Genomic DNA, 14,963 nt, shown 5'->3' with positions numbered 1-14,963 from the left:
CTGGTTTATATTTTCCGGAGTGTTAAAACTATGCAGAAAACATTTATATATTGGATATACTATAATACGGTATATCAATAAAACTAATATATGATATTGATAAATCATTAAATCTGTAGCAAATGTCTATAAACAATATTGATTACCAAAAAATTGATATGTTTTAATTGATATGTTATTTTGAAAGTTTTTTCGAAAATTTTGTAGCAACTCTCACCTTTGTTTACGTAAAATAAGTATATAATGTATAACCTATTTAAAATGATTTTAATTAACTATTATAAAAATTATTAAATACTAAACAAAAATAATGATAATTGAACCTTATTTTCAACTTTCTAGAATCGTAGGTTATGACGATTTTGATTTTTAATCAACAACTTGTGCATTTTTATGTTTACATTGAATTACAACGTGAACTAATAGTTTTTTAACATATTGAAACTTCGATCGGCTATATTTTTAACCTAAAGTATTTTCGATCAACTAAGTTTTCAACCTATTGTACTTTTGATTGACTCATCTTTCGATCGACTTAAATGACTAAATCTATTCAGCTAAGTGTTCTGTATATTTTTTAAATTTCAAAGAACAAAATTTAAAACTTAAGAATAAGTTTTCTTTTATTTAAAGAAGTACCTGCCTAAACTTTAATCCTTTTTCAATGTAAGTACACTCTGCTGCACCTATGTAACAAAACATGTTAAAAAGTGTTAAAAATATTATTTGGTTAAATCAAAAATCTGGTTGGTTAATTCACCTATAATTGTTTTATCTTTATATATATCATCTATATATAGTTATCTGATATATATATGGTTTAAAACTAAGTTATCTGATATCGGTTAATAATGAAAACTTTTGAATTGGTTGAAAAAAAGTCGGTCGAAAATTTTCAAATAATGAAAACATCACATAATGGTCAAAAATTAAAAAGATGGTAGTCTGCTGAAATTAACCTAGACCTCAATGGAAGATTTAAATTCCCAGTTTTGAATAGAAGTTATTAGCAGATTTCTTGTAACTAACACGATACGATACAATTGTGTGACACGATAGAAATAACTAAAAAATAAAAATGTGATTTATTGACTTGAAAGGCTTTTTAAAGAGGGAATGTTTATTATAAAGTTCTAGTTAAAATTCCTTAAACTTAAAAAGTATGAATACAGGAAAACTTGGAAGCTAAATTTTTATTTATCAAATACCTCCAAAAATAAGTTTTACAAATATAAAGAAAAATAAAATATAAGTATATTTAAAGTAGAATAAAAATTTAGTCGATCGGAATCTTAGGATGTTCATAAATTAGTAGTTCATATTATAATTGAATGTAAATATAAAAATCCAAAAGTTTTATAACCTACGGTTTTTGAAAGTTTAAAAATTAAGTTCAGCTAAAAGCCAACTACTTATCATGCTTTCAACTTTTTAATAATTTTGAATTTATATTACCAAATTATGGAAATAAGTTTTGACATATTTAAATATAAATTGTAAAAGTAATTGTTATTTATTTGAACCGTAAAAAAAAAAAAACACCTGTAAGTGAAATTATTATTTATTAAAACCTTCATCATGTCTCTTTGAAAAGTGATGAAGATTTTCATAATGTCTTATTAATGTGAATAATAATATCAAGTTAATTTAAACGTTACAACAACAAATTATAACTTAAAAATTACAACTACAGCTCAAGTTTTAACTTATCTGTGTTTCCGTCAGTTACCATGTTTTCAGGTTCGTCAACCCCAAGATCAATTCCTTTCATTACTTCTATTCCGTATTCTTTTTTTAAAACGTCAAAAAACTGTAGCTCGTCTTCAAAACTATCTGGAAGAGCTTCTTCTAAAAGTTCCGCCAGCATTAGCTCTTTATCTTTTACATAATGAAAATCAGTCATTGCTCTTTCAAAAAAGTTGCATGTAATGTTTGATGCATTTAAAAATGTAATTGGTGACCACTCAAGAAGATTTTTAGCTTTATATGTATCAATTGGTCCAACTTGAACAGCTGGATACTTAAACCAAGCTGTATCAATATTATAATCATATGTAACATTACTCATCTTTAAACAATCAGCAATCGACTGAAGAATTTTTTCTAAGTTAATGTCTTCTTTAAATGCTAAGTTTATCGTTTGATCATGCATAACTTCAGACTTTTTCAGTATTTTCATAATGGCTGCAGCCACATCTCCAACATAAACCATACTGTGATTTAACTTCATAACAGCAATAGGTAATGGAACTTTGACATTAATATACTTGTGTACTTTCATTAGAGTTTGATACACCCACCATCTTAAAGTTGTGTCCCGTTCACCTAAGTTTGGTCAAACTTTACTAAGCCAATAAATTGCATCAAAAAATATTTTGAAATTTAATTTTCACAACTTTATAATATTTGTAAACAAGATACATCGGTTTAGTCAAACATTAATTACGTATCACACTTTAAGGTGGTACACCCCCATTAATATTGGAGTTTTTTTTAGAAAAAATCAACTTTACAAGTATCGATATTTTTAGTTCAAAAACATATTTATGATTTTTTTTAAAAATAAAGTAAATTAATAAGTATATAAAAATGTGTGTACTATGGCCATTTTAGGATTTTGAGGTCCATAGCAACGCCATAGCAACGCACTTTTAAACATAAAAATTTCCACTTGTTCAACCTTCTAAACAACAATATCTTATCTATACTTCAGCTTCTTCTTTATTATGTGCTTTAATATTTAGTGAATGTTTTTAATGGGCTCATACTTTTTTTTGTAATGTAACGAACTTTTTCTTTGTTTTTTGTATTTTTCTCAAAATGTCATTTTTAGCAAATATATAATTTTTAAAACATGATGTTTTCAGATTGCGACCATATGTTAACTTGAAATTTTCAGGGTGCTTTTATTATTGTTGGACTTTGATAATGAACCAGAATTACAAATAAATAAAGTTGTCAAAGTATATTTAATACCTTTTTTTTCTTGCCTTTTTTGTTCAAAAATTTTATAAATTTATTAAAAATTACTTTTAAAGTGTTCTATGCATCTTCAATGCATGATTCTGGTTCATAACCTCTTTGCATCTTTCAGGAACATAATGTGGACATTTTAGAACTAATTGATTTATAGAAACGGAGATATCTTGTTTTAAATTATACCCACTTTTGCGTAATTTTTATGGAATAAATGAGGCAAAAATTGGGAAATCAAGATTTCGTATTTAGAAAAATATTAGTACAATTGTTTCAACTTGTCTGATGGTATTTTTAATTTTGTTTTGATTATTTTAAAGAAAATTTTTTGAATGGGAGTGTATCACCTTAAGCAAACGTAACGAAGTTTATTTAGTAAGTAATTTAATAAAGTTTATAATTAAACTTTTTATTAAGAGGCATCCATAAAGTACTCACAAGTACGTACAATATAAAAAAAATAATGAATTTAAAATAAATTAAATTTAGATAACAACATCATCAATTATAAATAAAATAATGAAAAACTATAGAGTAAAGATGTTTAAAAATATATATATATTTTTGAGCAAATAAGTCAAGTTTTTATTATTTATTCTGAATTCATTGAAATTCGTTTTTACTTTCAATTTTTAACTAATGCAACTGTTAAATTACTACGGAAAACTTTATAGAAGAGACAGGGCCGTCCCAAAAGGCCCTGGAAGAGATTGATACAAAGTGAGATTTACTGCAGAATTTGAGTGCAAAACCAATTCTGAATACATGTGCTGAAATAATTTTAAACATAAAAGTATTCTTTAAAATTAAAAAATACATACCTATTGGGCACAGAATGTTCGTTGAACGTCCTAAAGACATCCTACGGACTTGAAAATATTTATTGAAAAGCACATCTATCACCAAGAATTGGAGTTATAAGGTGCTGAAGCAATAGAGATAACCTTTTTATTCCTAACAATTTTGAGAAAAACTTGTCTATTTATTCACAAGCTCATAACGATAGCCATTATAATAAAGGTCTTTTATTAAAATGGCTACCATTATGAGGTAGTTTCTTATTAGATAGTTAATTTGGCTGAAAAATGTGGCTAAACTATTTATCTAATAAGTAATTAACTAATTTTGAGATTCTACGACGTCTAAAAGATTATAGCATCAAAACTTTTGCTTAACTCAGTACTCACAAGATCTAACAAAAGAATAACACTAACCAATTTAAAATAACGAGAAATGATTTCAGAATGAGTATAAGTTCTGCTTTTGGCAATAAATGAATCTCTAAGCTTTTATTCAGTAACATTTCGTGTGCAGTTATTAGAGCTTTTTCAAAGTACATTTAAGTGTGTTAATCAGTTATACTTCTATGGAAAGAATCTTTTAATACCTAAATAATATCAAACCATCAAAAATGGTACTACTTTTGCCTGCAACATTTGTGTAATTGGAAAAGTTATATAAAAGCATTTTTTGTTATAAATAATGCAACAATAAAATCAAATCTTGTTATTAACTTCAACAAAGAAATAGAAATATCAATACAAACTCATTATAGCAATAGAAATATCAATACAAACTCATTATAGCAATAGAAATATCAATACAAACTCATAGTAGCAATAGAAATAAAGCTTTTGTGGTGCTCTAAAAACTTGAATAAAATATCCATTGATATATTTTAATATACAGTTGTTGCTATTAATATCATCGCCTCCTGATAACTATGGAAACTCGTAACTATGGAAACTGATAACTATTGAATCTAACTAAAATATTACTTAGCGAACCCTAACTCAGGTTTAATATATATAGACTTAGGGAGCACACAAAAAGAAAATTATTGTAAGTGAAATTATAATTTGATGAAAATATTTAAAAGCGAAGTTCTATATAATGAAATAAATTTTAGTACGTCAAAAATTAGTTTTACTTCTAAAGTTTAAGAATTTTTAATCTAAAAATTAAAATAAATTTTCAAATAGCCTTTAGACTATTGCGTAGAAACAAGTCAATTTTGTCAAGTTTCACAAAGTTTGACAAATATCACGATTTTAAAGGCTGTAAAGTATATATTAAACCTGAGTTAGGGTTCTAAAGACATATTATGTTGGTTGTAGCTAGATGCAAATAAACATTAAGGTAGATGTTAATTAGAATATGTTTTATTTTAAACACAGTGTGCAATTACTGTGGAAGCAAACAATTAATTTTTTTACCTACAAAATCTATTTTAAATATTTGCAATTGATCATGCGTTTTATCATAAGTAAATAAAAAGTAAACAAATACTTAAAATATTTTGATTTTTTGCTCCACAATGATTGCAACTGCATTAAAAGCTCATTATGTACCACTCTACAAAACTACAATTACTAGTCAAAATTTGAAAACATGTTTATACCTATTACAGTTGCTAAGCGAAGTATAACGTACGGAAAACCAGAAAGTTGTCTTTGTTTTACTAATGCTTTTTCACAATCCAGTTTATTAGATGCATATTTACTCATTTTTTTTGTTTGGTAATCTAACTCACTCCTAACACCATCTTCTCGTAAATAACGAGGAGCATGTGTTGATGTGTGACTTTTACTAGACTTTAACTCATAAACTGCATCAGTACTTAAAAAAATGTATAGACCAACTCTGCTTTTCAAAATATCAATCGTTTGTTCGATATGTTGTTTCTGGTATGAACTAAAATCAAGCACAAAGTCATAAAAATCGTCCGTCAATAAAGAGTGACAGCTTTTTTTAAGCAAAGTGTTTCTATCACACGTAAATGTCCTAAAGGCATTTATTTCCATTCTTTTTTTGGTGTCGAAATAAACGTTTCCTCGGTTTATGAGCGTTACATTGTAGTCAAGGTTTTTAAAGTTTTCAACTACATGACTTCCAATAAATCCGTTTCCACCAAGAATTAAAACATTCACGCTGCATGTTCCATAAATAAAGTTTAAAAGTACCAATTTAAAAATGACAGTCATCTTTTTTTTAACAGTTTAAGTTAAAAGACAAGAATAAGACTCATAACATTTTTTTAGTTAAACTTCTTTGTTCAGCTTAGTCAAACATGAAAATCTATATTTTTTTTACATTTTAGCACGGATCTTGTTCATGCTATGCAGCTTTATAAAAATTATTTTCATTCTTTGTTGTCATTAGTTTTATTTTTTTTACATTTATCTTTTATACTGGGTATAAAAAGTCTGACTTTTTTAAAGTTGTAAATAAAAATATGGATACAGTTTTCTATTGATATTTAACTGTCGGTAGGTTTAATAATCTATATCAATGTCTCGCTGACTTTATTTTTGTAATATCATCTCACTGGTTTGAATACTATAAAATTTTTAAAACACCTTTTTAAGCAAATATTATCTCAACTGAAATAGTATTAACTAAATAGAATTGAACTAACATCACCAGTATTGTAAAAGATTTAAACAAAAAAATGTTAGTAACTTTACTTTTAACTTTAGTTTCAGTGTATAAATTAAATAATCAAGACCATCGAGTTTAAATGTGTTTAGCTTAAATAGAAGCATAGAAGAGATGTGGAAAATGGTATGTAGGAGGAATGAAAAAATTATTTTAAAACTCACAACATATTTTTTTTATTAAAAAATTATGTATAAAATATTATACATAATTTTCATTATATACAGAGTTTTTCCAAAGTTACTATCTGGTTTACTTTGCTTATAACTTTCAAGTGAATTAAACTTTTTAAATTAAAGCATATGAGTCTCATATATGGATTCTATTAGAGCGCAGAAAAAATTTGGGTTCGTTTTAACGCATTTTCCATTACAGAACTAAGAAAATCCTGGTCATATGTTTACGGTTTTGGCGTTAATGGCAAAATTTGGAGTTTCATTTCAGACTTCTTTGATTATCATGTCGTATCAGACTTCTTTGATGATCATATAACACCAGATCTTGAGTTAACTGTATAGAAACTTTCTTGTATAAAAAAATATAGGCCTGACCAAAAGAGTGATGTAGTGATGATTTTGATAGCTCAATCTGTTTTATACTTTTTCTTTTTGGTGTTTTTGGATCTTCTGGTAGATTTTTGGCTTTACACCGTGATCGCAGTTTTACACCGTGCTCGCAGTCAAATTTTTTATAAGTCATTGGATGTTTTTGAGGATGAAGTGATCTACTGATTATTAAACTATTGGTGGTAAAAGTTAACCTTTTCCCAATAGTGTTGAAGTTGTTATTGTGAATTATTATTTTGTTGATTGATCACCATTATTATAGCACATTATTGTGGAGTGTAGTTATCTGTTAAAACATTTTTTGAATTTATCTTCAGTTATTTGAAAACAAAACCTAAAAAAATGATCAGTCTATAAGATCCTATAAAAAAACAAATCAGATGAGTCGGTGACAACTAACATTGCAAATCAATAGTCAACTCAATACTAAACTTATTATTAAAATAAAATAAAAAAATAGAACAACTTAAATAATTATAAATGCAGTAATTCTTAATTATTTATTTACTGCTCTATTAAAGTTTATTATTTTTTTTAAATGTACTTTTTAAATTTACAAAATGAATATGTTTGTTTAATTAAAATATATATTTTAATGTAGAGGCTATTGTTAATAATTCTGCAGTAAACACATCTAATAAATCTAAATACACAATAAGTGTACATCAATGAATGATGTACACTTACTGTGTTGTATTTGCAAACATGGATTGGAATAGATCTGATGTTTAGAAGTTAAGGTAACAATGTAGCAATTGCATAGTACTAACTGCTAAGATTTAGCAACCAAAATGTTTAGCCGTCATTCTTTGTATTTCTATGTACGTCATTCTATATTAATCATGATTTTTTTGCACTTAAATTGTAAATGATGTAGATAGAGTTATTGATTATTGTGTTTTTGAAGATTTTTTTTCAGGTAAATAATTAATTAAATAGATATAGATTATGAATATATATGAAGAATAGGATCTAGAGCAAAAAACTTAAATGCGTCATCCTTATAGTAGGCCATAATGAATATATATGAATAGTAGGATTTAAAGCAGAGACCTTAAATACACCACCCTTATTACATTACTAATTTATAATCCAGTTTAAATATTTTTTTTGGTGATGGCGTGGATAATTAGAAATTCATGATGTTGGTCATTAAGACGGCAAATTTTGTAACTAAAAGCAGTCTTTTATGTTCTACCAACTCAAAAATGACTAGTTTTGTAGTTATTGATGGTTAGAATCTTGTGGTGCCAAACATCGGAGCACAAACAGTATAAACATCGTTACAAGCAGATTGACAATAATAATGCAACTTGAATAGTTTTTATAACTATATATCTTATTGATGATACTAGATTGAACCTACTAGTTGCAATTAGCAACTAGTAGGTTGGTGTTTGTAGCGTATAAAGTTATTAGAATAGGTATCAATAACTTTGGCAAGAAATATTAGATATTAGTTACTAGTTTTACATTTTATTATTGGTGAGTTAGCCTCTTAAAGACTTAGTTGCGCAAGTATTTAAAAGGATTATTGTAAAGGGTTTGTTAACCAAGCTAAGATGTAAGGACTTATTATTAAACATAATGTATAACCTTGTGCAAACTTTTCAGAAAAAATTATTTAATTTTTTAAATTAACATTTTAAAGTAGATTCAATGATTGATTAATAAATATTTTGATGAATTTTTTGATGGTTTTTGTTTACAACAGTATGATCACCAAAAACAACACGGTTATTTATATGAAGTGGTCGTTCTAAACTATACTTTTAAAAACGGATTTATACACACTTATTTACATAGATTTTGAAAAATTATTTGACAAAGTACTTACTTTTTAAAGAGCAAGACTTCAACAGCTTAACAACTAATTGAGATTTTAGATAATTAGCTTTAGTAGTTGGTGTTTTACTTTTAGATTATCACATCCAGGTTTTATTGGATTGGATTTAAGTTGGTGTAATTTGTTATCTTTGCCATACAAATCCTGAGCTATAAATGTGGTTTTTCTTGGTAAAGTGGCAATTCTTCAGCCGAGAACCAGGAGGCCGTTTGTCCGCATTTTATGTTTTTTCAGTTTGTTATCAATAAATATTCAACAATCAATGAGGTATGTGTCCAACAAATCTAATCTGAATAATAATACAACTTTTAAAAGTTTTTTTTTTAATATTAAAAAATTTAGTCGGACATTTTGGCAGAAAGTCTTTACAAATTAAATTTTAAAACTTGGTTTTCTCGGAAGCATTAATTATTGTATGAAAAAAAATAAAAGTGAATAAAATATATTTTGAGAGAATCATTTCTTCTAATTATGATAGATAATTATTTCTCCTTTAAGTAAAAGGATAAATAATTTTCTACTATAATTATAAAAAATGATTCTCTTCCGTAATTAAATTAAAATTATAAAAATTATAAAATTATCTATATAATTATAAAAGTTTTACATGCTTTTATTGTTAGCTTTCTTTTTTTTGGTTGGTCACAGACGCGACAAAAATACTTTATTGACTTTCTATTAATTTGCTATCAGCTCATTTGTCTTACATTCCGCAGCCTGTCGCTATTTATTGCCACATCAAAAAAGTTTGGGTAAAATCACTTCTACAGTTTTATCCAAAGGTTAGGTTCAAAAAATCACAAAAGTGTTTTTTTGTTATTTACAAGCAAAAATTTTCACTTACAACAAAGTTTTTACACGCAGCAAATAGTCACTGAATTTCAAAACACAACTTTCTTTCAAAAAAATTGAACAGTCTGCAAATTGCTAATAAGTTTGAAAAACCATTATCTTAACCTAAGGCATTACCGTATCAATAGTCAAAATTTATGCCGCTTTTGGCACAACCACTGGTAAGATCACTATCTCCGTTAGTCTTCTAAATCTATACTAACATCTAGTATTAGCATTCGTTGAATAGTATAAGTTAACTTACCTGCAGTCTAACATCAATATTTTAGCAACTCCGGCTTCAAAAGTAAGTTCAAAATCTGCAGTTGGCTTAATCGCTTGCAACAGCTTTGCATCCAACACGCACACAAATTGCTCATTTGTGAAAAAATAAGAATAAATCTAAAAAACAGACTGTTAGATTTTTTTGAGCTCGTAAAAACTTGACAAAAAATTACTACTTGATACTACCCATAGCAGTTAAGATACTTTTCAAGAAAATGCTGTCAATAGTATTTACTTTAAACAATCGAAAAATATTCGGTCTGCAAGATAAACGATTACATTGTTTAAAGGTAAAACACCAAAAATCTTGTTTAAGGCGCAACATGTAAATCAAGATTTTATTGTATATAATTTAATAATATAATGCGGTTTATTATGGTATCTCTAACTAGCTTTAATTTCCAGACCGATGAAATCTTAAGTTTTTGAATGGTATTTTTATGTAAAAACTTGGTGCTGGAATTATTTTATTCAACTATTATTCTACATTTAAAGTTTATAAAGTCTAAAAACTATATGTTAAAGAAAAGTCAGGAGAAAGATAAAGTTTTAACTTATATTAGAGTTAAGCTCTCCTTCATTATACTTAAATCAGAAAACCTTTGTTTTCGCGGTTCGAGCCATACATTCAAAAAATCTCTCCAATGCAACGGACGATTTCGGACTGGTATGCAACGATTTCAAATGATTACATAAATTTTTTCCTTTCCATATTTATTAATTTGTATTAAACGAGAGCAATTTGTATTAACATTGTCTTTAGAGTTTCTTCCAAATAGAAAGAAAAAACTATTATTCTATATTTATTAAATATTCAACTATTGCGAAGACATTTAGACAATCGAATATTCCTCATTTAGACAATCGAATATTCCTCATTTAGACAATCGAATATTCCTCATTTAGACAATCGAATATTCCTCATTTAGACAATCGAATATTCTTCATTTAGACAATCGAATATTCTTCATGGTAAATTTTGACAAGGCTTATTGGTTGCATATTGAAAAACCGAAATGTGCAACTTGTTATTAAAGATGCTGCTTAACAAAACCATAAGTGGATTTGGGGAAAAGATTTTAATAGCGGATTAAATTAACAATTTGTCATCGTTACGTGTGTTACCAGTCTCGTTACGTTACCGCGCCCTAAGCAATTGGTAAAAGCAATCATTTCACAACTATAATAGCAAAAGCGTAGTGATTACAAATGCAAGCATGCGAAAAATGAGTAGTTAAAGAGTTTAGACGTTCATGGTAATAAAAATTTAAATGTCTGTGGAGTGAAACACCATATATGTTCGGGTTTTTGAACCAGCAAGGTGCGGGTGGATCAATTTTTCTAAGAACTTGACTTTTATCGTAAAGCATCACATCAGGTTTAGTTGGCCAAACCCATGAATTCCCAAACAAATGTTTTTCAACTGTGGATACTAAAACTTGATTTGACATAACTTCTTTTACTTGTCCAGGAAATTTTGATGCGTTGTAATTAACGAAACACCAATCACCCACGGAAAGTGTCAAAATTGAACTGTCACCATTTTCATCTATTTAACGTAAGTAATCTGAAAATAAAATGGTGCACTTTATTTCGTTCAAAGCTGTTTCCCGCAGCATGATTTCGCCGCGTTGATTTGCTGTGACACAATGAATTGTTTTTATGCCTTCAACATCTTTTACATTACTCCATGGGTTGAATTCGCTGGTTAGCTTATCAATCTCTTCTTGCTGAACATGAAAAATTATTGTTTTAGGCATTAACATGGTTCCCAATTTAGCAAAATCTTTAGATGATTGAACAATGGTGTTAGCTCCTTTTGACATAATTTTTTGACGTATGAGATACTTTGCTTTCCCACCAATTGCGTCAATTACTCCCTTTTCATGGGAAGTGGCGAAATACTTCCACTGAAATTTTTTGTAATATCGACAGACCAGAAGTTGCAACAAATGCAACATGTATTTATTTTTAAATTCAGACGATGGTTCATCCGACCAAATGATTTCTTTGTCGTAATAATTTGAATCAGGCAATTTCATAATGTAATCATATACTTTGAAAAGAAATGCAAAAAGAGTATCCTTGTTTTTCTTAAGAGTATCGGAGCAAATAATAAAACTTTGTTGTGTACCCCTTGCAAACGTAGCTGCTGTAAAAAGAGTAACGCTAGATTTGCTCCACATAGCTGACTGGATTTCAGATTGATATTCGCATGAATATGACATTGCAAAATCTATTTGCAGGATTCTGGAGGTACATTTTGTTTTGTCAGAAAATTCTTTAGCTTGGATTCTTTTCACCCGCACATGCTTTACAACCTTTTCAAAACCCTCCTGAATGACACCAATAAGTTCTCCAACAGTACCCTGCTGCTGAATCTTGCGCAGTCGCATCTTGGGTTCAGCAATGTCGTCACGTTTGACGTACTCATTAATCCATTCGTACCAAATTGCTATGTCTTCTACGTTCTTGTTAGATTTAACATTAAAGCCGTTTTTACATAATTTACACTCGTTTTTCCAACAGGACTTGGATATATCTAATGCACTAGAAGAACACAAAATATCATCTCACTAATTGTTTTTATACAAAATGCCCAATCCGCTCAAACGTAGTATTAAATTTTCATGCATCACACATTTACACTGATCAGCTGATGTATTTTTTAAAAGCAGTGCATTAGGTGGACGGAGAGCACAAAATTTGGAAAAACAAACTTTAATTGTTTCATTATTCTCAAGAAATAACGTATATGCCTCACGGAGGAACATAGTCAAGTAATACTTCCTCAAAGTTTCATTTCTTCCATTTTTCCAAACAGCCATTGTATTTGACATGCCTGCCATAGTGTAAACAATGTCTGGTTCAAAGTAAAAGTCTTTTACTAGTTTTTCAATATCGTCTCCAAACCTTCCACATTGCGTTTTTAAACAAACATGCGGCATCAATTTTAAGGCCGAGATTTTCAGCAACCTTGTTAAGTACTGCAAATCTTTTATTGGGAGGCAGCGGTAAAGCTTTGAAACAACGTTTTACAGCTTTCCCAAGCGTTTGCGGACAACAAAATGAAGATGACGTAATTGTCGTGTTTGACTCACCCTAAAGTTCTCTAGTTGATGTTACAGTAGATTTCATAGTTTCCTTTTTCTTAGCTTTACATATCGCCACCCTTGCAGCTACTTTACGCCAATGTTCAGTTAACTGTTTCTTTGTCATTTTAGCAAATTTCGCAGCATGAACTTGTGCAACTCTTATTTTCGCGAACTTGAATTTGTGGATCTTCCTTTTTCTTTTTAAACTTTTTAATTCTTTCTGCAGAAGTCAAGGTCAATAGTTTCACTGCTTCCATCAAAATTAAAAAAGAAAACAAATTAACAAGACAAAATAAGAAACTGAACTGCGTTGAGACTTGCGCTTCCAACTGTAAGTTGAATGATTGTAAATCTGTGAACCAACGTCAGTTAAAATATTTGAAAATGCAACTAATAAGTAAATAAATGCACGTGTAATTAAGGAATGTCTTTACATTGCCTACATGCTCGTTTAATTCAAATGCTTAGAAAAGTTGCAAATCATGTGAAGCTGCGTTAAAATGCGCCAATTTAAGGAATTCTATAAATAGATTCATAGTATTTGTACATACTATTTATAGATATCCAATTCATAGATACGTGGTAGTAATTGTCGTTACGTGGGTTACCCAATTATATTATCATAAATTTAAAAGGCAATTAAAATCAAAGCCACATGTTATCAAGTATAAATGAAGCATCTAGTTAAACTTGTTTATAATATTAAGTCATGATATTAAAAACAATGTGCTTGTTGTGCAGCATTAAAAAATTGGCGTTTTCGTTACGTGTGTTACCACTTATTGACTTACTAGGAATCACGTTAATATTTTTAAAGTTGAAACAGCGGACCGCCGTCTTATTGTACTTAAATGCTATCACATGTGTGTTGGTAAACGTTTCTTGAGAAAATAATCACTCAACTATCTAGCACTTTTATTAACACAAGTCGAAAAGATTAGTGTTCATTTAAGTAAAACTTATATTTTCCCACACTTGCAGGTCTTCTGTATTAAAAAAAACATCAGGGAAATCATAATACGTTAGCACCTACATTTTATGACAATTTAGTTTTGTACAAAAAATAAAATACTATATTTCATTTTCTGTGCATTATAAAAAATGTGAATTTGGTTCACCTAAAAAGAAATTTTAAAATTATAAATCTAAAGAGAAATTTTAAAATTATAAACTTTTTTTTAGAATAACATAAAGAGTACCACAATGCATAGTATTCCAATATAAAAAGGTCATTATATTTTATAAGTGATTCATTGTAAATGAATCACTTATAAAATATAAATGTAATTTATATTTTATAAGTGATATTTATATTTTATAAGTGACACCTGTAAATAAATAACTTAAACATAAGTATGTATTTGTACTTAAAACTTACACTTGGTTTGCATTTTATTTTTAGAACGTTGCATAGTTACCAAACAAAAAGCTGTGGCTTCCAATATATAAATAAAAAGTAAAATAAATTTCTAAATTCTTTATTCCAAAAAATGCTTCTAATATATTTCATATAATATACATGAAAAAAAATATACAGGAACTATATATGAAAAATAAATTGTTGAAGCAAATTGCGATTGGCTAAAGAAAGTGTTATGGATTATGGTTTTAATTTATAAAAAATATTTTGTTGGTGAAAATGAAGAGGATAAATAAAAGTTATAAATAAAAATAAATATATACTAGCATATAATGCTTCATATAAGCAATATGTCTTATATTTTATAATTAGAAACTTAACTAAAATTATGTACAGCTATGACTACGTAGAAGGATCACTCTTTTGTCTAGCCCGATGTACGATATCACGAATTCGAGAAATAGCGATCTATTAGAAACCAGATTTGTACAGTAACATAATATAAAATTTACCCTCGAGTGGTTAATAAAAAAAGGGAGGGAGGAGCGGGGGGGGGGGGTATAGGT

The 14,963-nt window shown here is 28.1% G+C and overlaps 2 protein-coding genes across 2 annotated transcripts in view; both read right to left on the bottom strand.

Moving 5' to 3' along the window:
- Positions 1 to 1,545: 1,545 nt before the first annotated feature.
- LOC105847697 (uncharacterized) lies at positions 1,546 to 5,997 on the bottom strand. The gene is made up of 2 exons (XM_065811027.1): positions 5,378 to 5,997; positions 1,546 to 2,325 (listed from the first exon to the last, which is right to left on the bottom strand). The coding sequence occupies exons 1-2, from the start codon at positions 5,958 to 5,960 to the stop codon at positions 1,688 to 1,690; spliced, it is 1,221 nt and encodes a 406-aa protein (XP_065667099.1). The 5' UTR covers positions 5,961 to 5,997; the 3' UTR covers positions 1,546 to 1,687.
- An 8,502-nt stretch (positions 5,998 to 14,499) lies between these two features.
- The window catches only part of LOC100210396 (insulin-like growth factor 2 mRNA-binding protein 2), a 35,992-nt gene continuing 35,528 nt past the window's right edge, over positions 14,500 to 14,963 (bottom strand). The window contains exon 9 of the mRNA XM_065811026.1: positions 14,500 to 14,865. Within this exon, the coding sequence (XP_065667098.1) occupies positions 14,800 to 14,865 (66 nt within the window). The 3' untranslated portion in view covers positions 14,500 to 14,799. The remainder of the gene's footprint in view (positions 14,866 to 14,963) is intronic.

The sequence above is a fragment of the Hydra vulgaris genome, chromosome 11, assembly GCF_038396675.1.
Source record: "Hydra vulgaris chromosome 11, alternate assembly HydraT2T_AEP".
NCBI classification, from domain to species: Eukaryota; Metazoa; Cnidaria; class Hydrozoa; order Anthoathecata; family Hydridae; genus Hydra; species Hydra vulgaris.
This window is presented reverse-complemented; position numbering and strand designations above follow the sequence as displayed.

Coding starts and splice junctions, on each gene's coding strand:
- LOC105847697 (XM_065811027.1), bottom strand. CDS start 5,960: ATGACTGTCATTTTTAAATTGGTACTTTTAAACTTTATTTATGGAACA. Junction 2,326..5,377: donor TCGCTTAGCAACTGTAATAG/GTATAAACATGT, acceptor GACCAAACTTAG/GTGAACGGGACACAACTTTA.